This window comes from Salvia miltiorrhiza, chromosome 5 (assembly GCF_028751815.1).
Source record: "Salvia miltiorrhiza cultivar Shanhuang (shh) chromosome 5, IMPLAD_Smil_shh, whole genome shotgun sequence".
NCBI classification, from domain to species: Eukaryota; Viridiplantae; Streptophyta; class Magnoliopsida; order Lamiales; family Lamiaceae; genus Salvia; species Salvia miltiorrhiza.
Genome location: NC_080391.1, coordinates 7,247,944 through 7,271,706, shown reverse-complemented (window position 1 = coordinate 7,271,706; position 23,763 = coordinate 7,247,944). Strand labels below are relative to the sequence as shown.

General features: G+C 35.4%; 2 protein-coding genes across 2 annotated transcripts; one reads left to right on the top strand and one right to left on the bottom strand.

Moving 5' to 3' along the window:
- The first annotated feature begins 14,823 nt into the window (after positions 1 to 14,823).
- On the top strand, positions 14,824 to 15,309 carry LOC130985637 (calcium-binding protein PBP1-like). Its single transcript, XM_057908711.1, has one exon. The coding sequence runs from the start codon at positions 14,879 to 14,881 to the stop codon at positions 15,218 to 15,220; it is 342 nt and encodes a 113-aa protein (XP_057764694.1). The 5' UTR covers positions 14,824 to 14,878; the 3' UTR covers positions 15,221 to 15,309.
- A 4,371-nt stretch (positions 15,310 to 19,680) lies between these two features.
- On the bottom strand, positions 19,681 to 22,563 carry LOC130985634 (G-type lectin S-receptor-like serine/threonine-protein kinase At1g11330). The gene is made up of 7 exons (XM_057908707.1): positions 22,001 to 22,563; positions 21,690 to 21,800; positions 21,422 to 21,615; positions 21,120 to 21,330; positions 20,766 to 21,000; positions 20,520 to 20,670; positions 19,681 to 20,260 (listed from the first exon to the last, which is right to left on the bottom strand). The coding sequence occupies exons 1-7, from the start codon at positions 22,497 to 22,499 to the stop codon at positions 19,940 to 19,942; spliced, it is 1,722 nt and encodes a 573-aa protein (XP_057764690.1). The 5' UTR covers positions 22,500 to 22,563; the 3' UTR covers positions 19,681 to 19,939.
- Between the last annotated feature and the right edge of the window lie 1,200 nt (positions 22,564 to 23,763).

Genomic DNA, 23,763 nt, shown 5'->3' with positions numbered 1-23,763 from the left:
GAAACAGAATTTAAATATAAATTTACAACAAATTTAATAGAAAAAAAAATTCAACACAAATAACATAGTTCAAATCCACATGTTGAAATCCACAAAGAACAATGTTTAAATTCAAATTCATCAACTAAAATATAAAATCCAACAAAATTCTATAATTGCTCAACAAAATTCAATTTTAAATTAGACTATTAGAGTTTGGGCCTTAGTTCAATTTCTGTTTGGGCCTATTTTAAGATATAATATGCTAGCTTATAATCTCAAAATATATATTCAAAGACCATATTTTATGAAATTTTTTGTGGATATTTGACGGGTAATTGACGGGTAATTGGCGGGTATTTTTCACGGGTAAACGGGTTTCGAGGGTATGGATAGTAAATATCCAAACTCATACCCACGAACTAAATGGATAGTGAATTGCAACCACGAAACTATCCGTGGATATCAAATGGTATCTAAACCCACCCTAATAGGTTCGAGTTTTCGCGGATATTCGTTACCCGCGGGTAGATTGCCATCCCTAGTTCAAAGTGGTGGCCATTGTCCAAAGAGGGAGACTTGGAAAAGTGATTGGAGGAGACTTGGACTTGAGTCTTCTATTGAAGTGAGAAAATTAATTTTGTGGTAGCGCAAGTGCAACATTTTTTCTTTTTTCGGGACCAATGCCCAAGTTGGCGTAACGACTCAACTTGGTCAGAGAATGACATGTCGTTGTGTTAGTATACCAGATATTTCCATATATTTCAAAATCAAAGAATTTGAACTATAATCAGTGGCACCAGAAATAATAAGGCATTTTACTATTCAAATGGGTGGTATTATTTTTTTGATTTTTTTTTTATGGTATCCTTTTTTTCATAATTTTGTGTGTCTCGCCATTAATTTTACTTGTTTATAAAAGATGTATTATAAAAATAGGAAATATTATTGTATAATAAACTATTATTAATACGTTTCACCAAAAATTGAAAATTGAAAATTTATATATTAGAATTAATTAACTCTAACATCAATTATTAATTACAAATTGTAAAATAAATATAAATATAATTATAGATCCTGATTAGGCTAATGAACTTTAATTAATAATCTTAAAATTTAAAGCTTAAAAACAATTACAAGTTCGACACCAAAAATGCACTAAGGGGACGTTTACTTTGAAAGATTAGCCTTGATAGATAAAATAGTAAGGTTAATCTCTTGTTTACTTTGTTGGATTGGAACTTTGAAATATTCCAATGCACTTGATTATTTTTATCATTCAAGCTAGTTTTGCTTTATTCTTATCACATCAAAATGATAGAATTAGAATAATCCTACTCTTGATGATAAAAATACTCAATCATCAATTTTATTAATCATGCAAAGTAAACGCCCCTAAAAAGATTCCATGTGATAATGGTCCACAGAACAGACATATATATAAATCTCCGCTTATAATTTAGTGATATTTTGGCAAACCACAACTTATGCATTAAATAACTTTCTAAATGATTTTCATCACAAACTCACTTTCAATTTGCATTTTTACCTCAAAAAATAATGCATTTTAATTAGGGCTGGCAATTTTCGACACGACACGACACGATAACCCGACACGAAACCGCACGAAATTAATGGGTTAGTAACACGCACGATAAGGTTCGGGTCCTTATCGGGTCGACCTGATAAGGACCTGATAATTTCGGGTCGGGTTCGGGTTGAGTCGGGTTCGGTTCAGGTAACCCGATAATAATATTATTATTTTTATTAAACATTTATTTTAATTTTTAAATTTTTATTTTCTTAGTTTAGGTTAGTAGGGTTTCATTCATCCCTTCCAATTTCCATCCCATCCCCCGCCGCACACAGACACACCCTTCGTTTCGTCCCTTCCAATTTCCGTTCTTCCAAGTTCCAACTCCCAGCCTCCAGCCGCCGCACTGCCCCGCCCCGCCGCCCGCACTCGACGTCGACTCTCACAGCCACATCAACGACGACGGCCCGGCGCAGCCCTTCTTCGAGTCGCCATCCCTCTCCCAGAGTTCCAATCGGCGCGGCTGCTGAAGGAGTTCACGCCGCCGCTGCCGGTTTTCTGGAGTCGATTCGCCGCCCCTCTTCGAGTCGCCGCCCCTCTCCCAGAGTTCCATTCGCTCCCATCCCACTGTCGAATCTCACGGCTCCCTCTTCGCCGCCTCTCTCCCAGAGTTCCAGTCGGCGCGGTCCCTCTTCGTCGCCACCCCTCCCGACTCCCAGTCGCTCCTGTCACCGGAGTCGATTCGCCGCCACCAGTAGCAGCAGCCTACAATTCCCTAATTTAAGGTCAAATTTCTTCCCCTTTTTGATATATAAAATCATAGTCTATTGTAATAAAGTTATACATTCATACCCATTCAATCTGCTCTCAATTTTTGATCTGACCCTGACTGTGAAGAGCGCGAATATTCCGCCTCTCCGGGCAGTTTTTAGAAGTTGCAGATGGTTAACTGGTTATGATTGTTTCGTCTAGGAATGCTTGCTTGTTCTTGTGGATTATAGAGTGTTGAGTTCGTTGGTGATAATTCATTTTTGGGAGTTTTATAACAAATATAACATCCCATCACCCGATTACTATTATGTTTGTAATATAAAATCAGATTTTATATAAAATCAGATTTTATCATAACATAAAAGAACATCTCGAGAGGCTCACAAAGCCTTGTAATTTCTATGAATTGTAATATAAAATCAGATTATTTGATGCCATGGATTAGTTGTCTATTGTTTTTATTTGATGCATAGTCAGATTTGATGCCATGGATTAGTTGTTTATTGTTTTTATTATTTTCATTTGATGCATAGTCTATTGTTTTTATTTGATGCATAGTCAGATTATTTGATGCCATTAGATTATCTTTGTGTTATAGGTAATTATGTCTAGCAATGATGAGTACAATGATGAAAATACTTACACGACATATACAAGTGATATGCTGAGTACTGGTACGCCTGCTGCCCCTGCTGCCCAGCCTGCCCTTGCTACCACAACTGCAGAAACTGGTTTGGGAACGTCCAATCCCACAACTAAGCCCCCAACGAACAAAAGAAAACAAAGGTCAGCTGCTTGGGATCACTTTAAAGTTACTGTTAGTGCAGATGGTTCTAAAACATGTGTGTGTAAATATTGTGGCCATACTTATCACAAAGTGACAAATAAAACTGGAACTGGAAACATGATACGTCATTTAGAGGGTTGTCAAAGGAAGAACACACATGATGTGGGTGAATTGGTGACTACAAGTAAATCAAAATTTGATCTTGTTCACTTTAGGGAGTTATTGTCTGCTGCTATTGTTGTTCATGATTTGCCATTCCGATTTATTGAATATGAACACATTATAGCTATTTTTTAGTATCTTAAGTGGGATATTAAGATGGTTTCTAGAAATACAGTGAAGGCTGATGTTTTGAAATTGTATGAAAGAGAAAAGATGAGGATTAAGTCTGAATTGCAAAAAGCATCTGGTAGAATGTCCTTGACTTCTGATTGTTGGAGTTCGATTACCACTGATGGTTATATTTCTCTTACTTGTCACTTCATTGATGATGAATGGGTGTTACATAAGAAGGTCTTGAATTTTTCTTTGATGCCATCTCCTCATACTGGCGTAGCATTATCAAATAAGTTATTTTCCATGCTTTGTGAGTGGGGGATTGAAAACAAAGTATTTTCTTTGACTTTGGATAATGCTAGTGCAAATGATGTGTCTGTTGAGTTGCTGATATCACAGTTGAACTTGAATAATGCACTTCTTTGTAATGGTGAATTCTTCCATATCCGTTGTTGTGCACATATTATCAATTTGGTGGTCCAAGATGGTTTGAATGATATTGAAACTTCTGTTGTTAAAATCCGTGAAAGTGTGAAATATGTGAGGGGTTCACAAATGAGGAGGCAAAATTTTTTGGAATGTGTAAGCAAGTTATCTTTGCAAAGTAAGAGAGGGCTGAGGCAGGACGTCCCTACTAAATGGAATTCTACTTTTTTGATGCTTGATAATGCACTATATTATAGGAAAGCATTCATGAATTTTCAGCTTGTTGATCCCAACTACAAGCATTGTCCTTCTTCAGTTGAATGGGATAGAATTGAGAAGATCCGTGGTTTCTTGAGCTTGTTTTATGATGTCTCGAACTTGTTTTCTGGTAGTAAGTATCCTACAGCAAATTTGTATTTCAGCCAGTTGTCATGTGCTATAGTTCATTGAGACAAAGTTGCAACAGCCTCGATGTTTATATAAAGAAAATGGCTGATAAGACCAAAGTTTGAGAAGTATTGGTCGGAGTTTAGTTTGATTTTGACTATAGTTGTGGTCTTTGATCCACGCTATAAGTTTCAGTTTGTGGAGTTCTTTTATAAGAAGTTGTATGGCCCTAACTCTCGTCAGTGTCTACTAGTAAGAGAGAAGTTATTTGCTCTATTTGAAGAATATTGTAAGAGCAACAATGACAGTTGTAAGAGTGGGGAGCTGACATCAAATGATCCAAGCTGTGGATTCACAAATGAAGAATCAGTTAAAAATAGCATATATCCATTTGTTCGCCTATAATCTCTGTCTATTTTTAATTAGGACTTCTCTCTTTGAAATAATTAGGATTTCCATATGTTTATTGAATCAACGAAAGTCGCCAAATAATAATGAGTGACGTATATAGGGATGTTAAAAAAGCCCGAAATCGACGGGTTAACCCCAAATAGACCAATAAAATAAAAGGGTTAGTGCTAAAAAAATTTAGCCCGAAAAAACTTTAGCCCGAATGACCCGAACCGAAAATAGCTCGAGCTCGATAGGGTTGGCCCGAAAATCGAGTGGGTTGGCCTGATTAACCGAACACTATCTTAATAATTGATTTTTAAACTTTAATACTTCATTTTTTAATTCGATAATAACATTTTAATGTTTGTAGAATATATTTTGATTTTTTTCCAACAGTTAATAACAAACATCTGTGATATAAAAGTCAAAGAATGATAGTTATTTATGTTAAATTTATATACAATTTTTATCGGAAACGAAGTTAAAGTTAGATATTATGTAAACTTGCGTTAAAATAACACTAATTTTTGTATCTAAAACAAGGCGAAATGTCTTGATTTAAAAAATACGACATATTTTTATTACAATAATATGATTATCTATACAAAAAATAAACATATAAAAAATCGTAAACTTACGAACCCAAACGGGCTAATCCGAAACCGAGTGGGTTAAGATTATAGTCGAAAAATTTTAGTAAAAAAAAAACCAACTAGCCCAAACCAAAAATAACCCGAAATCAAGTGGACTGGCCCGAAACCGAGTGGGCCGACCCGATTGATCCCTTGACGTATACATATAATTAGGACTTTTCCAATAATCTTACTTTTAGAGCCACTAAAGAAAGCAAATTCGGCACAATAAATATAATCAAAACTAAGGGGGGTGTATTGGTTCAAGATTTATGTAGATTTTAAAAGTCCGTGGATTTTAAAAGTCTATAGAATTCTTACGGATTCTTCATGATTTTGAATGAATTCATGATCGGATTTTTAATGAATTAGCATGAATTTGGCATGATATTTTCGAATTTGAAATCCTCAAACCCAGCGAGCGCGGGGATGGAATGAGCGATAGACCCACTTCCAGCGGCCGCTAGGAGCCCATGAGCGCTGGACACCCAGCGCCCGCTGGGTTCCAGCGAGCGTGTGTAATTAAATATGAATGAAACAAGTAGATCAATAACCTTATTCCAGTCAGGAAAATATAGCCACACATCGAGACTAAGAAAGGACAAAATTATCACATTTTCACAATGTCTGGATACTGTAAGAATCATGTCAAGGACTGATGAGCCTGAATCAGTACAAGAAAATTCAGCAAGGGCAACAGAGTTTAGCATTGAAAATAGTGCTGAAGAAGAGAAAGAGATATAAAAAAAGTGGGGGTTGCCATTAATCAATGATAAAGAACAAACGAAGTGCATCTCAGCCTCCGCTATGATTTCAGAACACGTTGAGTCTCTTTTCAACTGGTGTAATATTCGTGATAATGACCTCACGCAGAATCTCATCTCATTGGTTGTTACATCTGAGCTTTTAGGCAGAAGCGTAGAATGCTCCATTATTTGTTTCTTTGTCTGTAGAAACTGTTATGGCCTTGCATGGCGGCGGCGCACTCACTGTACAGGGACCCATCTTCGTATGCAAGAGCGTATGCTTTAGCTCGTCAGGTAAACGTATCTTTATTCTCTATTAAGAAACAGCTAAGCAATTTCTGGGTGTATCAGCGGCCGCTAGGTGCTTGCCGGCGCTGGCTTCTTCAGCCACATCCGTTGGCACCCAGCGAGCGCTGGAAACTCTCAAGATTTGAATTCTCGTGGTCCAAGCTCAGATTTGTTCATGTGTATTTTTTGAATGAAATCCATGGAAATCAGTCTAATGTTAAAATCCGTAGATTTTTAAATACACCCATATTTTCATAGACTTTTAAAAGTATTGAATGAATACACCATTTTTATAGACTTTTAAAAGTCTTGAACGAATACACCCAGATTTTCATAGACCTTTAAAAGTCTTGAACGAATACACCCAGATTTTAAAAGTCAGCAGAAATCTATTAAAATCTTGAACTAAACTTTTGCTACCGTAATTTTATCTCTAAATACATATTTATATTTCTAAATCTTTTTCTTTAGAATGCGTTTTTTTTAATGCAAATAGTTATCACGTTTTCAATTATTTACCATCGGAAACGTTAGAATTATATAAAAAGAATGGGCCGGGAAAATACAAGTTAGACATGAAATATATGGCACGCTATGACACTACGAATGAGAGAATAATTTAGGGGTAGTTTTATTCATAGCCCCTATTTTACTCACTATAATCCAATCCCTTATATAAAAATAATAATAAATTGACTATCTTACCCTCGCAGCCCCCAAAACTATATACGGATATCTAGGGCTGTAAATTCGGGTACCCACGGGTACCCTATCCGCGGGACAAAATTCACTGAAATCCCTACCCTCACCCGACCCTCTTGCATGCTGCGGGTACCCTCATACCCACAACGGATACCCGCTGCGGGTATGAGGGTACCCAGGGGTGGAGCAAAATACCGAAAAATCGGTATACCGCACTTACCGTACCGAAAAAATACCGAAAATACCGAAATTTCGGTACGGTATTGTACCGTACCGAAGATTTTCGGTACGACAACGGTATCATTTTCCTCATACTGTGGTATACCGATATATACCGATACCGCGGTATACCGATATATACCGATACCGCGGTATATGCCGAAAAACCGGTATATACCGTTGTTTAGGTATATACCACCTATATATACCGATAGTATATACCGAAAAAATCCGTATGCCGTCGGAATCAATTATATATATATATATATATATATATATATATATTATTAGTGGTAAATTAGTGGTACGGCAACGGTATGAAAATTCTCATACCACAATTTACGGTATGGTATACGGTATAACGAAAAAATTTTGATATACCGTACCGATCCACCCCTAGGTACCCTCACAGTCCCGCAAATTTTTTTTTTTTTTGTAATTTTGCGAGTTTTTGGTCTCGTTGGAGGGTATTTCGTCCCGCGAGAGGGTATTTTGTCCCGCATCTCACAAAAAAAATGAAAATATCCTTTCTATTTCCTAATTTCCTATACTCTGCATTTGCTCCATTTTCAGCTACTTCAAAGAAATCATAAGAGCTCGAAACAATGGCGGCTTATGCATCTCTCCTTTCTCTTATGAATTAAACCAAGAACCCGTTTTTCAATATACTTCACATAGTTTCAACCACAGCTTTCGATTCCTCAGTTACAATTCACTATGCACAGCAGCACAGACAATGATTTTAATATCTCAAATCTATTTACAATCATTAGTAAAATCTATTTTAAGTTGGTAATTACATGAGTTGTGGTGAAGATGGAAACTAACAAGTTGAGAGATGGAAACAAACACAAACTGACAAAGATGGAAACAAGTTCAGAACACAATACTCACCTCTAAATAGGGTGGCGAACTGGCGATAGAGGCTCTAAAGGCGGGCAGCGGTGGCGAATGGCGACCGGTGGGCGGTGGCAGACGGGCGCAGGAAATTGCCTAAGTTGGAAGGGCGGACTCCAGGCCTCGAGGCCATGACTAGTAGATCCCGGGGGAATCCCCTTTCTTTCTAAAGCTAACGAATGGAACTATGAAGCGCCCGACGAAGTGAGAACCGCGGAGGCGCGGACGAAGCGGCGAACCTGGCGCAAACAGATGTCCGCGGACGATGCGGCGGCGAACCGCGGACGATGCGGCGGCAGACGAAGTGAAGGTGGGTGGGGGACTGTCGGGCTGGGGGTAGAGTCGTGACTCGTGAGGGAGAGAGACAAACTAGGGCTGGGTGGGGGGTTAATTGAAATTATTCAATTTTAATCGGTAATTCCTAATTTCCTACATTTCCTAAATCCTAATTCCTAAAAATTATTTAATTTAAAATTATTATTGCGGCTATGCGGGTATCCTCGGGTATACCCGCGGTTACCCTCTACCCGACATTTTTGAGAATATGATATCCGCACCCGACCCTCCACTTCAAATTTGCGGGTATCGGGGTGGGTGAGGGTATACCCGATACCCGCTATCCGAATTTACAACCCCACGGATATCTAGTAAATAAATTTGGCTTTGCTTTTAGATAACCCTTTTTAAATAGTTTCCAAAAGACTTGTGCATCGAAATATGTAGCCCCTTTGAATTGGTGTCCAACATCATTAAAATTTCCTACAAGATAATATATTCCTAGAAGTGATTATTTTGGCCTACATTATTGCTTGCTTGTTGCATTAGTTACAACGAAGAGAGTATCAAATGGAGTATCAATAAAAATTTTCAAAGCAAAGCCAACTTCGGAACGAAAATTTACTAGATTCAACTCTGGGAGCTACCAGCTATTTAGACCAGTGAATTTCTTATTCTTTTCATGAGCGATATCTATCGAGCCCAATGCATTCGGCCTAGAAGCTTTTAAGGCCCATTGGAAAAACTAGTGCAATGTTAGGGCCTTAATGGACTGACTCAGCCTATTTGTATCCAAAGTTTGTTTATTCTATTCGCATTCTTTACTTTTCTCCTTATATCCCCAAAAACTAATTAAAAAGAAAATTATCACTATACTCAATATTTTTTGAGTGAAAATTTAAAATACCCTACTCCTTAAGTTATATGTGAAAAATATCATCTTTTATAAACATAAGCATTCTATATATGCCATATTCTTTAAAAATAAGCACGGTCGGCCACATGATCTAGCCACCCACCGATCATATGTACTTTTGACTGATAGTTATCAAATCATTGACTTTTATGATTGAGGGCTGTCAAATCGGTCAAATGTGTAATACTTTCACAAAAAACCAAGCAAACTCATCAACATCAAAGGGTAAAATAGACACTTCACATAATTAGGGCATAAAATGCTTAAGTTTATAAAGTAGGACATTTTTCATTTACAACATAAGAAATGGGGCATTTTTGCCTATTAACACATATTTTTCTCTAATAGCCCCACACCTTAAAATTCTAAGGAAACATAAAAAAGCACTCAGGCCTGTCCGTTCGTTGATGCGGGTTGAGTATCATACTCGCAAATTACGGATATCCGACTTTAAAATTTTTGAAATTTTTATCCGCACTCGCATTACATTGACAAGTACCCGAATACCCGCAAAGTGATTCATTAATCACTGTAAATTGTTGGTACTCTACCTACAAATCGTAGGAACCCTACCCACAAATTGAGGTTACACACAACCCAAATTTTTTAAATGATAGTAGTTTTTAGAAATAAGAAATTAAGAAACTTCAACAACAACAACAACAACAACAACAACAACAACAACAATAATAATAATAATAATAATAATAATAATAATATTATTATTATTAGAAACTAGAAAGCGACAAAGCATCATACGAATTAATCAAGCCGAGTTCAAAAATTTCTTAAAAAATATCCTTTTTATTCTAAATCAATTATCCACGAAATGGAACATTGAAACCTATGACCAACTCAATCTCAATTCTCAAAAGTTATAAACGAATAGATCAAAACAAAATATCAATCGAACATTAACAACAACAAAATTGCCAATAACAATGTAATTTTTAATTTATTAATTTTAAATCCAAATAAAATATTAACAAATTAAAAATGGGTATGCAAGTATATATATATATATAATATATATATACCCGTTACCCGCTTTTTTATCCTACTTCCTACCCACACCCGACTCTCATTTACATTTTTTGTGATATCAGGTAGCCGATACCCGAACGAGTATCGAGTCAGGTGAGGAACAACCCGATACCCTCAACCCCGTTTTACACCCATAGGAAAAGTAATTTGATTCCAAGGTTTTAAATAAGGAAAGTAATGACAAACAATGAAAATAGTGCACCTTTCCATGATTCTTTATCTCCCAACTTTTCTCATGATTTCTTTATAGCATGATTTAAAATTGACTGAAATTTGTTTGAATGTTTCAAATGTTTTATAGAAGGTCTTTGATGAAATTTCAAACTTCAGAAGGTGAGCAAGGGTTTCCTTTATAATGAAGGAAACTTAATTAACAGCATGTTTCTTTGCTTCTCAAAATAAACAAATACGTATAACAGATTTCTTTTCGTGTTTCCCCAAAATTTGTGAAACCCAATAAATTTAGAATCGAAAATTCAATTGAAGCGGATTGAAGGTTTCAAATATGGTACTTATTATATTACTCTTGTGCATGCAAAATATATTGACCTTTTCCATTTTCCTATTGGGTGCGTTCTCTTTAGTTGTAAATTTATCATGGAAAAATGAATGATAAACAAAATTTTACCCTTTAAATTATTCTTTTCTTTTTTCACATTTCCTACTTTACCCTTACTCATTCCTCATTTACATTACAAATGATGGATAATATTATCCCTCAAAAAATGGTGTGATAATGTTATCCCTCCTTTATAGTCAATACAAAAAAATCGTGAATTACCGACGGCGAAATGCCGTCGGTAACAAAAGACGGCCGCCGGTAAATAGTGTTACCGGCGGCAACTCGCCGTCGCTAAACGGTTCGTCGGCAACGCCATTACCGACGGCGATCGGCCGCCGCCGGTAATTAACGGCGGCGAAGCCGCCGGCATTTCCGCCGTTAAATACCGCCGTTGAACGGCGGAGAGTTGCCGGAACATTACCGACGGCGTTTGCCGTCGGTAATTGCCGGCGGCGGCGCCGCCGTTGGTAATTTTGGCCGGACGGTGGTGGCGCACACGCCGGAGTTGTTCACGATATTACCGAGGGCAAAATGCCGTCGGTAATTACCGACGGCATTACCGACGGCATTTGCCCTCGGTAATATTTTTTAATTTATTTTTTTATTTTATTTATTTTATTTATTTATTTTATTTATTTATTTATTTTATTGTATATCCACAATTTATTTCGGTATTTATACAGTATTGCATAATTTAGACGAACTTCCCAGTCGGTCACCCATCTTAGTTGTGCTCTAAGTCAAGCACGCTTAACCTTGAAGTTCTTTTCGAATGGTCACCAGTACAGAACACTCGTATTATTGATATATATAGTATCTATTAATTCATTTAAAGTCTACTTCAATATACAATATCATATATATTCATAACCTTAGAATATGTCGAGATGATATACAAAAAATGTTGTTAATTACGGATTGGGCTCGTTTCCGTTCTTATTTTTATGTCGGAAAAATATTTATTAATTAATTTATTATTAATTTTCGATTTTTTTTTTTTATCAATCTAGTTTATACACCATTCATAACCTTAGTGTTGATTGATGAGTGAATCACTAATCAAATTAACATTCTTAAATTATAATTATAAGTTACTTACTAAGAATCTTGAATTCTTAGTAATAATCTTGTATTAGTGATGATTGATGAGTGAATCACTAATCAAATTAACATTCTTAAGTTATAATTATAAGATTCTTACTAGGAATCTTGAATTCTTAGTAATAATCTTGGATTAGTGATGATTGATGAGTAAATCACTAATCAAATTAACATTCTTAAGTTATAATTATAAGATTCTTACTCAGAATCTTGAATTCTTAGTAATAATCTTGTATTAGTGATGATTAATGAGTGAATCACTAATCAAATTAACATTCTTAAGTTATAATTATAAGATTCTTACTAGGAATCTTGAATTCTTAGTAATAATCTTGGATTAGTGATGATTGATGAGTAAATCACTAATCAAATTAACATTCTTAAGTTATAATTATAAGATTCTTACTCAGAATCTTGAATTCTTAGTAATAATCTTGTATTAGTGATGATTGATGAGTGAATCACTAATCAAATTAACATTTTTAAGTTATAATTATAAGATTCTTACTAGGAATCTTGAATTCTTAGTAATAATATTGGATTAGTGATGATTGATGAGTAAATCACTAATCAAATTAACATTCTTAAGTTATAATTATAAGATTCTCACTAAGAATCTTGAATTCTTAGTAATAATATTGGATTAGTGATGATTGATGAGTAAATCACTAAGGTAATTAACATTCTTAAGTTATAATTATAAGATTCTTACTAAGAATCTTGAATTCTCAGTAATAATCTTGGATTAGTGATGATTGATGAGTGAATCACTAATCAAATTAACATTCTTAAGTTATAATTATAAGTTTCTTACTAAGAATCTTGAATTCTTAGTAATAATCTTGGATTAGTGATGATTGATAATTCTTAGTAATAATCTTGGATTAGTGATGATTGATGAGTGAATCACTAATCAAATTAACATTCTTAAGTTATAATTATAAGATTTTTTCCTAAGAATCTTGAATTCTTAGTAATAATCTTAGATTAGTAATAATCAATGTTTAAATTCACTTGTATTTCAATATATATTTGATTTCAATGTTTTTGTATTTTTATCTTTGATCAATTTATTAGATGATAAATGAAAAAAAAAATGAAAAAAAAATTAAAAAAATAAAAAAAATTAAAAAAAATTAAAAAAAATAAAATAAATTACCGACGGCATTTGCCCTCGGTAATTAACATTTGCCGTCGGTAATTAGCGGCGGAAAAATGCCGTCGGTAATTTTGGCCGGACGGTGGTGGTGCTATCGCCGGATGTCACCGGCGGTGGTGATTAGCGGCGGCCGGTTGCCGCCGGTAAATACCGACGGCAATTGCCGTCGGTAATAAATAATATATATTTATATTAATATATATTTAAATTAGCGGCGGCGTAACCGCCGCTAATTAGCGGCGGCCCGTTTGCCGTCGGTAATGCGCCGGTAATAGTCAAAAGGCGGGTCGCCTTTTTTGTCGCCGCCGTGCCGTCGGTAATTGCCGGCGGCGGCGCCGCCGTCGGTAATTTTGGCCGCTATTTTCGCATTTTTTTGTAGTGAGTGTAAATGAGGAATGAGTAATGGTCAAATAGGAAATGTAGAAAAAGAAAAGATGAATTTAAAGGTTAAAATTTTGTTTATCATTCATTTTCCCATGATAAATTTACAATCAAAGAGAACACAACCTTAGTTGCCATCTCATTAATTGAGGAAAATCCTGGTCTCTTCCGCAAGTGCAACCCAAAAGACAAAAAAAAAAATAATAACAACAACAAAAAAATAACAAATTCAAAAGAAAGAAATAAATAAAGACAGAACCGTGAATGTCAAGAGATCCCGTAAAGTTAAAGAAAATACTATATAGTATGCTGTATGCAGGAACAAAGGCTTGGATTAAAAAATTACATTGTTTAAAATGTATGTGGAATTTATCATCACTATGCAAATTTAACTAATCAAAAATTGAGTTTATATATATATATATATATATACAGTAAATAATTTCGTACGCAAGTAAAGACACATAATTTAATGAGAAAAATACTACTAGTAATATTTCTGTTAGTGATTTTGAAGGCTACAAAATATCCAGCCGAATATTTAAGTGTAACCCCTTCTTTTTGTTTCCGACCGATTTTGCATTTGATTTAATAATAAAGGGGAATTATATATTGAAATATGATGATATATAGTTATGAAATGAGGACGGAATATATTAAAGTGAGATATAAGGCGGTGGAAATTAATTGCGGGTGTGTAGCCTCTATAATTTAGTACTCCCTCCGTCTCAAATGAAATGTCTTGTTTCTTTTCAACACGATTGATTATTTAGGAAAATGTTAATTACTCCCCCCGTCCCATTGATCTTGTCCCGTATTCCTTTTTTGTTTGTCCCACCATCTTGTCCCATTTCTATAAATAACACTCCTACTTTATCACTTTATGACTTTTTCTCTCTTACTTTATCACCTTCTCTCTTTCTCTCTCCTACTTTATCTACACACTTAAATACTACTAATACTCTCCTTAATAACCGTGCCGAAACCAAATGGGACAAGCCCAATGGGACGGAGGGATTATATTATTAAGTGGTGTGGTGTAGTTGAAAAAGTGAAGTGGGTCCCAAAAATTCTACTTTTTGAAGATAATTTTATTCATAAAAGAAAACAAGACATTTGAAGAGGGGAGTATGATAGCTGTAGCATTTGGTTTGTGAAATAGCGAAGGAAATGGCGGGCACGACGCCTACTGCGTTTCCATGCAACTTCCACGAAGGACTATATTATCATCTGCCCACAAATTTATACTCAAAATAATTAAAACGGAATCCAATCTCAACGATGCTTAACTTGGTCCGCCTGATTTTCTCAACACGAAATTTCCCCCATTGTAACTCTTTACCTTCCATATATATCATACCCCATCATATCTCCCTTCCATTCTCACATTATTGCCAAAATGGGAAAGAGAGAAGGCGTTACTGGTGTGGTGTTTGAGGATCATTTTCCGACGATGGTCGAGAAGCTGGGAGCGGAGGGGTTTATGAACGAGCTGTGTAAAGGGTTTGAGGTGCTCATGGATTCTCACAAACAGCTCATCACATTCCACAGCTTGAAGAAGAATGCTGCCGTCTTGGGTTTGCAGGTCGACGATGATGATATGCTCCGGTGTATGTTGAAGGAAGGGGATTTGGACGGCGATGGATGTCTCGATCAGATGGAATTTTGTGTTTTGATGTTTAGATTGAGTCCTAATCTCATGAATCGAGCCACCAATATCTTGTTTCAAGACTTTCAGTAACTAAGGATTTTTTTTTTCCCCCCTTAATTTTTTGGATTCTTGCTTTTATGTAAGTTCATTTATCTGTTAAATTCAGTACTCGTGTATTTTTATTAGTATAACTTTTTAACAAAACTCTAGCACATTAGGGCTTAATTAATACTTATGCTACTTCCAGAATTTCTGGAAACTTGTTGGAAAGAAATCATAATTTAATTTTTTTGTAGTAACAACTGATAGTTATTTTCATAAAAAATTATTGTATTAACAGAATTCACCTATATTTACTATAGAGAGAATTAGACGAAACTCGTAAACTTATCTAAATAAATCTATCTAAATTCACCAAACATCGATTAAACCCAGCCCCCAGCCGCTGAGACCACGGCTAAAATGCCCAGGCAGCTATCAGAACGTCGGCAACGCTCCTGAGCGTGCCAGTGCACGCCGGCTTGGGCTGCTCTGGCCGGACGGCAGCCACCGGCGCTTATTGTTATTAGTATGCTTATAGTTATTTTCTTTAACTTGTTAACATTCAACTTAATTTATATATTTTTTATTAGGCGACGAATATTACGCATGAACTTCATTTCTATATGGATATATATTGGCCAAATTTGTTGCCAGCAAACAACGACCCATTTTGAAAAACGAGAGTGGAAAAAGCATGTCCTTTTTTCTAAGCTTGGCGCGGTTCAGTATGTTAGGAAATTAGACGCAACTAATTCCGCCATGGATCTAGTGTGACACAATATTTTGGATATCGACCGATATGAAACGAGAAAAATAAATGACACCGATATTTTTAACGTGGTTCGGCCAAACTGCCTACGTCCACGGACCCACACCAATATATTAGAGAATCTCAAAAGGAGGAGTACAACAAAATTACCACACTGTATTTTGTATCTGCCTACGCAGAGGCTATCTCTCTCAACTCACTTTTATCACTCGTGTATAACTTCCACACTGAAGTTTTCTCTCACAAGATTTTTCTCTCTCTCTCTCTTTCTCTATCTCTCTCTAGCAGAAAGCTTTGATGGTTGTTTGGTGTGTTTAGCAAGTGCTGCGGAGGGGATTATTTATAGTGAAGGAATTGGAGGTGGTAGGTGAGATGTGGTTGGTGAGAGGTTGTTGGTGAGAGGTGGTTGGTGACAGCCACAAAAGAAAGCTGCCACCTTTGACTAACACAGTACTTTGAACTCGCGATAGAACTCTACATAGCGTTGTATAATCCTTATGGGACAATGTTCAAACGCTCGATTTGTATAGCAAGCTTTTACTTGTCGTGCTCACATCGTAGCTAATACAATACATGGTATCATCAACATTTAATTAGTTTAGCTAGCATATCATTTTTATTCAAGAGAAATAAAAATATATATATACTCCCCATATAGCTTTAGTCAATGTATCCATAGGTTGGTTCAAATTTGTTGTAAAGAATTAAAAAGCCAAACCTTATGAGCTTATCTGTTTGAGCAAATAATGAATCTGATTAGATGAGACTATATAGTAATGTCTAATTTTATAATGTTTACTACATCAATGCATATCATATACTCATATGAATAATGGTTATATTGTGTTAACATATAAGTATATATTACAAAGGCTTGTTAGCATCGCTAAAAATATAAGCTAAAATATCATTTCGCAACAACTCAATAATTAACCAAATGCTAACATATTCATTTAATTTTGATATTTAGTTTGGGCCGGCCCATAAACTTTGGATATGCTTCCTATAATAAGTCGGCGGGTGACATACGTAGCCCTCGTTTTATTCATTAGCCTTAAATTTATTATATATATATTTTATCAAAAAAAAATATAATCTATATAATATAAAGCACCAGTTTTCTTCCCGCCAATTTAATGGCATTTTTGCAATTATAATGTCAATTAAGGATAAAAGTTTAGAAATTAAAGAGAGTGGGGTGAGAGGAGAGAGAAAAGTAGAAATGTGAGATAAGTTACACTTCATCTACTATCATTTTTTCCCACATTTTCTCTCGCCTCATTTTCTTATACATTCACCCACTTTTTCTCAATTCCAAATTTTTCTCTCTTCTAACCTATTTTTCATATTTAGATGATTTTCTAAAAATCTTTAAATTTAATTTATGAAAATATATTCGACATGTATCTTAAATTAAAGATCATGACAAGATTTTTAATTTGATATAAAAATCATTAAATGTGAATTTGAAATAAATAAGTTATTATAATTTAAAATTTTAAAGTGATTATATTTCTCTCTCCTCTTTCTTTTTCTATATTCTTTCATTTTTTCCTCTTCTCTCCTTATTCACTCCACGTTATTATATTATCTATATATTAATCTCTCTCCACAAAATTTATCATGTTCTCTTCTCTTTTGATTATAATTATTTTAATTTAATGCAATTAAGGAGAAGGAAATTTCAATATGAATTTGTAAAAAAATAGTTATTTATCTTAAAATTAGAATTTAAATTGTAATATTGATTTATTTAATAATATGTACAAATTATTTATTTGTTTGTATAAACATATTTGTTGTTATATTATTCGTATTTTTTCTATTTTTGTAATTATTTTTGGGCTATTTAAATATGAACTTTTAATAATAATGCAGTTCGTATTTTTAAGAGCCCAAAATTATTGTATGACGTCTATTAATATTGTTATTGATAGTTTTAGTGTTATTTGCTCAAAATGAGATTCACTTAAATTATATGCTTTATAATCAGTAAATTTAATTATTATACAATACTCATCAAATTTAATACTTATACTCCTACTCATTAAGTTGATAAATTATCAAATACTAATATTTAAATTAACAGAATTTTTTTGTTATTAAGAAACTTACTTTTCAGGAGTAAGTGGCGTGGTTTACACCAATTAAGTACATTTTCTTTACTGAAAATGAAAAACGAGCTTATTGGAGTGAGACGTCTCAAAAAGGAAAACGAACCTATTAGAATGGGACGGGGGGAGTAATATATTTATATAAATTAAAATTTTAAAAATAAATAAATATATCATGGCCCGTGCATCGCACGGGAGGATGTACTAGTTTTATATATATATATATATATATATATATATATATATATATATATATATATATATATATATATATTAATGAATGTATTCCATCCGTTCCATGAATGCGTCTTGTTTCTTTTGGAAAATGATATTTAGAGAACTATGTTATTTAGATTATTAAGTAGTGTGGTGTAGAATTGAAAAGGTGACGTGAACCCCAAAGCTTCACCACGAAACTAAAGCGGGTCCAATGTAATTTGATTTAGCGGAGGATAAACGACTCGTTCATCAAGGCGTTTACGCAATCCACGACTTGCCCCCAATAGTGTTCGCCTTTTTGGTCGACACCACGAATGGCATCATTGGTCTCCTCAATCCACACACGAGCTATGAGATCGGTCTCATCGAGAGTGTAAGTGTGGCGACTCTTCTTGTCGCCTGCACTAGCTGCCAACGCATTTTCCTTGAAGGCCTTTGCCTTATTTCGGTACGTCCGTGGCTCCGCCGCACCTTCGCTTTAAGGCTTGTCGCCCAAATTAATCGCCAAAAAGTCGGGAGGGTAGTATGGACTGGAAAGATCACCGGTCCAATTTGTAGAAAAATAATCAGAGGTATTGGGATCGATTGAACAATAAAAAGAGAAATTGAGAGAGAGTTTATGAAGAAAAAGTGGGGAAGAATAAAAAAAAATTGAGATAGGAGATATGTATTATAGGAGGGAAAAAAAGTGCAGTTGGAAAGAAAAAAAAAGAATTAATTAAAGCCTGCAATAGCTATTGGATAAAAAAGAAAAATAAAAATAAAAATCGGATGAAAGTCGATCCATATTCAAAATTTCAAACATTTTTTTAGTATATATAAGGCGCATGCCTGATTTATTAACGCATGAGCCGAGCTCATGCCATCGCGCCAGGACTCGAGCCCCCTTCGCCTGCATGGTCGACTCATAGCAAGGGTTGACTCGAGTCATCCCTATGAGCCGACCAATGTGTATGTTCTAAGTATCATTAGAAAGATAACCTCAAGAATTTTCTAACGGTACCTTCGGATAGCCTATCAGAATTCAAACAATCAAGTTATTAGCTAACGAACTTTGAGCTCAGGTGATATTTCAAAAAAATAAAAAATTATGTATTTTTTGACCAAAAGAATAGATGTAGTTAAAAATTAAAATTTGGGTATAATAATTCATGCATTTTTAGGCAAAGTTAACCCTTTTAGTTTTCCTATTTGGCATAATATAGTACGCGGTAGAAACTTAGAGCATTAAATTTTATCAAACATGAGTGTGCGTTCAAACATATACTATGATTTACTTACCAAACCTAGCTCAAGTCAGCCTTTAATGAATATTCACGAATCGAGTACCAAATTACTTGATTTGATTTGCATAATATTCTCTCTTCCCTTTTTGTTTAGTTGATTTGCATAATACTATTCACTAATGAAGTGGTTACCAGTTTGATGTATAAACACTTGAATAGTTCATTAACATAGTAGTAGCTTTTTTACGTCCCAGAAATACAATGAATCAAAGTTTGCATCAAAATTGTATAGGCGAACACCTAATTCACTAAACTGACCTCAATCACAGAAAAATGCAAGCAAAAGATCAACCCTGTACATCTATTAGTGCACACACTCTGCCTGGATATCCATTTACAACAAGTCCAACAAATGATCGATGTATAAAATCGACAAGTATCATCGACCATCAACCATGGAGAGAGTAACATTATTCAAGGAGGCAAAGGCACTACTCTTACTCTGCAGAGAAGAACTTGTACCTGTATCAGGGTGGCTAGACTTAGTAGAAAATGCCGATTGCTTTGGTTCAGGAAGCTCTATGATTTCACTACTTATCATTGACAGTACAGCTGAAATAGATGGCCTGTCTTTAGGAAGTTCTTGAACACACAATAATCCGATATGTATGCACCGCATCACATCTGTCTGGTAACTTGAACTCGATATTCTTGGATCTATCAAAGCCGTGACATTGTCCTCCATCCATTTTGTCCAAATCTAAAGTTTCAATATCATGTCAGTGGACCATTTCGAAGCCTCTTATGCATCATATAAAGAAGTAGGTGATAGTTGACAAAACGAGAGTATGTAGGTTAGAACTATCGCCCTATTCATTCTTCAAGGAAGAGATATAGTTTAAGTCAAGTAAAACACAATAATTTATCAAGCAAAATAGATAGCCACAGCAAATGTTGGTACTAATCTGAGTTGCTACTTGAATTTATCCCAAAATAGAGGTCATTTATAGTTGACTTACATGTCCGAGAAGGTTCAAAGAGCCTTCTTTAGGATAGAAGCGTGTGTTCCTTCTCCCGGTAACAATCTCCAGCATCAGAACTCCAAAGCTAAACGTATCTGATTTTTCCGAAAATCTTCCTTCCATTGCATACTCAGGAGCCATATATCCACTGCAAGAAAATGACATTAGCAGGCTATCTTTAAGTTGAGTTGCACTGAGCGACCTAATTTAGATGAATTTCAAGTCACCAATGAAGATACTTACTAGGTTCCTACCACTCTCACTGTGCTGACATGATCTTGCTTTGCCTCAAATATCCTGGCCATGCCAAAGTCTGAAATCTTTGGGTTCCAATCGTTATCCAACAAAATGTTGCTTGGCTTGAGGTCTCGATGGATTATCCTCAATCTAGAATCCCTGTGGAGATAAAGAAGGCCTCGACAGATACCTTCAATAATATTGAAACGCTTTCTCCAATCTAGGACATCTTGCGATTGATCTAAGCAGAATTTTAAAGAGGAAAGCATAGTGCTCAATATCAAACCTAATTTGAAGAACTTTGTTCACCAAAATAGAAATTGTAATCAAAATTGAAAACAGAATAGATCCTGAACTGACCAAATAGAAAAAAATCCAAGCTTTTATTAGGCATGTATTCATACACCAACATCTTCTCTCTATCCTCTGCGCAGCACCCGAGTAATCTAACAAGATTCCTGTGTTGGAGTTTAGAAATGAGCATCACTTCATTCATAAATTCTTGCACCCCTTGTCCAGATGCAACTGAAAGCCTCTTAACTGCAATTTCTCTTCCACTAGCCAAAATTCCCTAGAGTTGCACAAGTTTCAGCCTTTATATTTATGTGCAGGATACATAAGATAAGATCAGTTAGATGAATAATCATGAAAGAAATTAATACCATGTAGACAGGGCCAAAACCACCCTTCCCTAGCCTGTTATCTTCAGAGAAATTATTGGTCGCATTTGCCAGTTCCTCAAACTTAAACAACGGTATGTCTTCAAGATTAACTCGACTTGATGCATCTGGAGTAGAGGTATGATCAATTGATCCCGACGCCCTCACATGGCCAAGTTCAACGGTCCCTCTTTTGCCTAATTCACCACAACTAACTCAAAGCTTGCACATATTTACTAAATCAAGGGGTTACTTATACAAACATTACTACCTCTGCGCTTCCAACAAAAATATGTGCAAACACATAAAACAAGAAAGGCAACGATGGGCAAAACTATAAAGATCTTCTTAAAGCCTTTCTTCTGACCGCCTTTCGTCTGACCTGCCACGAAAGAACAACCACCATAAGACCTAATCCCTCGCACCAACATCAGCAATTCACAGAAAAATTAAACAAAACAGATTGTGACACTAGTCCAACTACAGGGTTCAAGAAACATTTTCAATTCTTCTAAACTGAAACATAAACAATCAATAATATCATCCAACTGTTCTCAACAGAAGAAGAAGAAGAAGAATTACCCAACTCGGAAACTGAGAGCCGGATATAAAGATCGGAGCCCAAGCTGGAGACCTTCTGAACGTCGATTAAGGTTGAATTCCAGAACATACAACCAATCCCGGTGTCAAACGCATGGGCTATGCACGAACAATCCCTCAAGCATATACCTTCACATTGATCCTTGGGGACAGACGATCGAGACGAGTAGCCGGAAATCTTCATCGACTGGAGCATCTGAAACCAATCATTAGTGGTGCCGTTACCACAATTCAATGCGGCATTTCTCTGGCAGCCGCTGCTCCAGTTCCCGGATTCCCAATCCGTAGCATTGAGCGGAATAAATCCGGTCAAGCAACTGCAAAGCGGTACATCTTGCGCGTTGCAGCTACCGAATGCCCCACACTGGCCATTACTTCCGCAGGAAGCGGTTGACGTGTTAGTGTTGCCCTGCGCCTGTGCTCTACAGAATCCCGGCCACAAACACAAGTGGATGATCAGAATATAAGATGGTATTATCATTACCGTGGGGAAGATTCGTTCGGTAGTGGAACGGGAGCTATAGATATCGTTGTAATGGAGTAGTAATTTTTTTGCTGGAATTGGTTCAACTAATGAGAATGGAGCCATCTTATTCGTTGGTGGGCTGCTCAAGTCTTTCTCAAGATTTGCACTTTAGCCTCTTCATTTTGGACAATTTAAATTTATTACCAAAACGTCAAACATCCGCCTACTTTCTGCAGGAAATCATTATTTTATTTATTTATTAATCATCTACAAAAGTTAGCATTAGATTAGGATGCTGATCAGCTGCGACCAATATTGGTTTCAGATTACTAAGGTTTTTCTTTTCTTTTCTTTTCTTCTTCTTTTTTTTTTTTTGTTGGAAGAAAATATTTAAGTTGGTATAGAACAATCTTAATATTTTTTTAAAATCAAAATTACATATACCGGAAAATAGCGCTGATAAGACCAAAGACTTTGGCCATAAGTTTGGATGAACGTGCTGGACATTTTATTTGAGCTTCGACCAAGAATCGAAGTGTAATTATTTGAACAAAAAACCAAGAATCGAAGTAATTATTTGAACAAAATAATGATTCTTTAATGGTCAGAATGCAAGTTAATTTAGGTACAAATAATACATATGATCTTTAAAATAAAATAAAAACCCAATAATACAGTATGATCTTATTCACAAGGCAACGAGCTCTAAATTAAGGTGGTGTCACCTTAGAGCCTCCACTCTTCAATACATTGGCTCTACAAAAACTTTAATTTTTTTCATTTTCATTTTATCTAATTTTTACTCTTTAACTTTAAAATGTAACATTTCATTAAAATTTAATTTAAACATTACATTAATAAAAATAAAATAAAAATTTTCAAAATTAAAAGCATTACAATAATTAAAAATTAGGTAGAAAATACAAAATTAAACCTACCCAACCCCCCTCCCCATTCTTCTTTCTTTTTATTCTCCTTCTTCCTCCATTATTTTCTTGCAAGTCTATTCTCTCTCCTCTTTCTATTTTTTCTTTTTAATTAAAGTATAGGTGTGTATAACATGCGTCCCATATTTCTCTCTGAGCACCTGGCTCTTTCCATCGCCCCGCTCCGAACTCCCCACGAATCCCTAGAGCGTGGACAATTCTAGCGGTCCGAATAAATCCAACTGCTAGAGTCGCCATTGGAGATGCTCTAATATCTAGAAGGAGACTACTTACCCTTTCAAAACAAATTTACGGACAAACCAATGCACTCATGCCGATTGGCATTTGAAAGG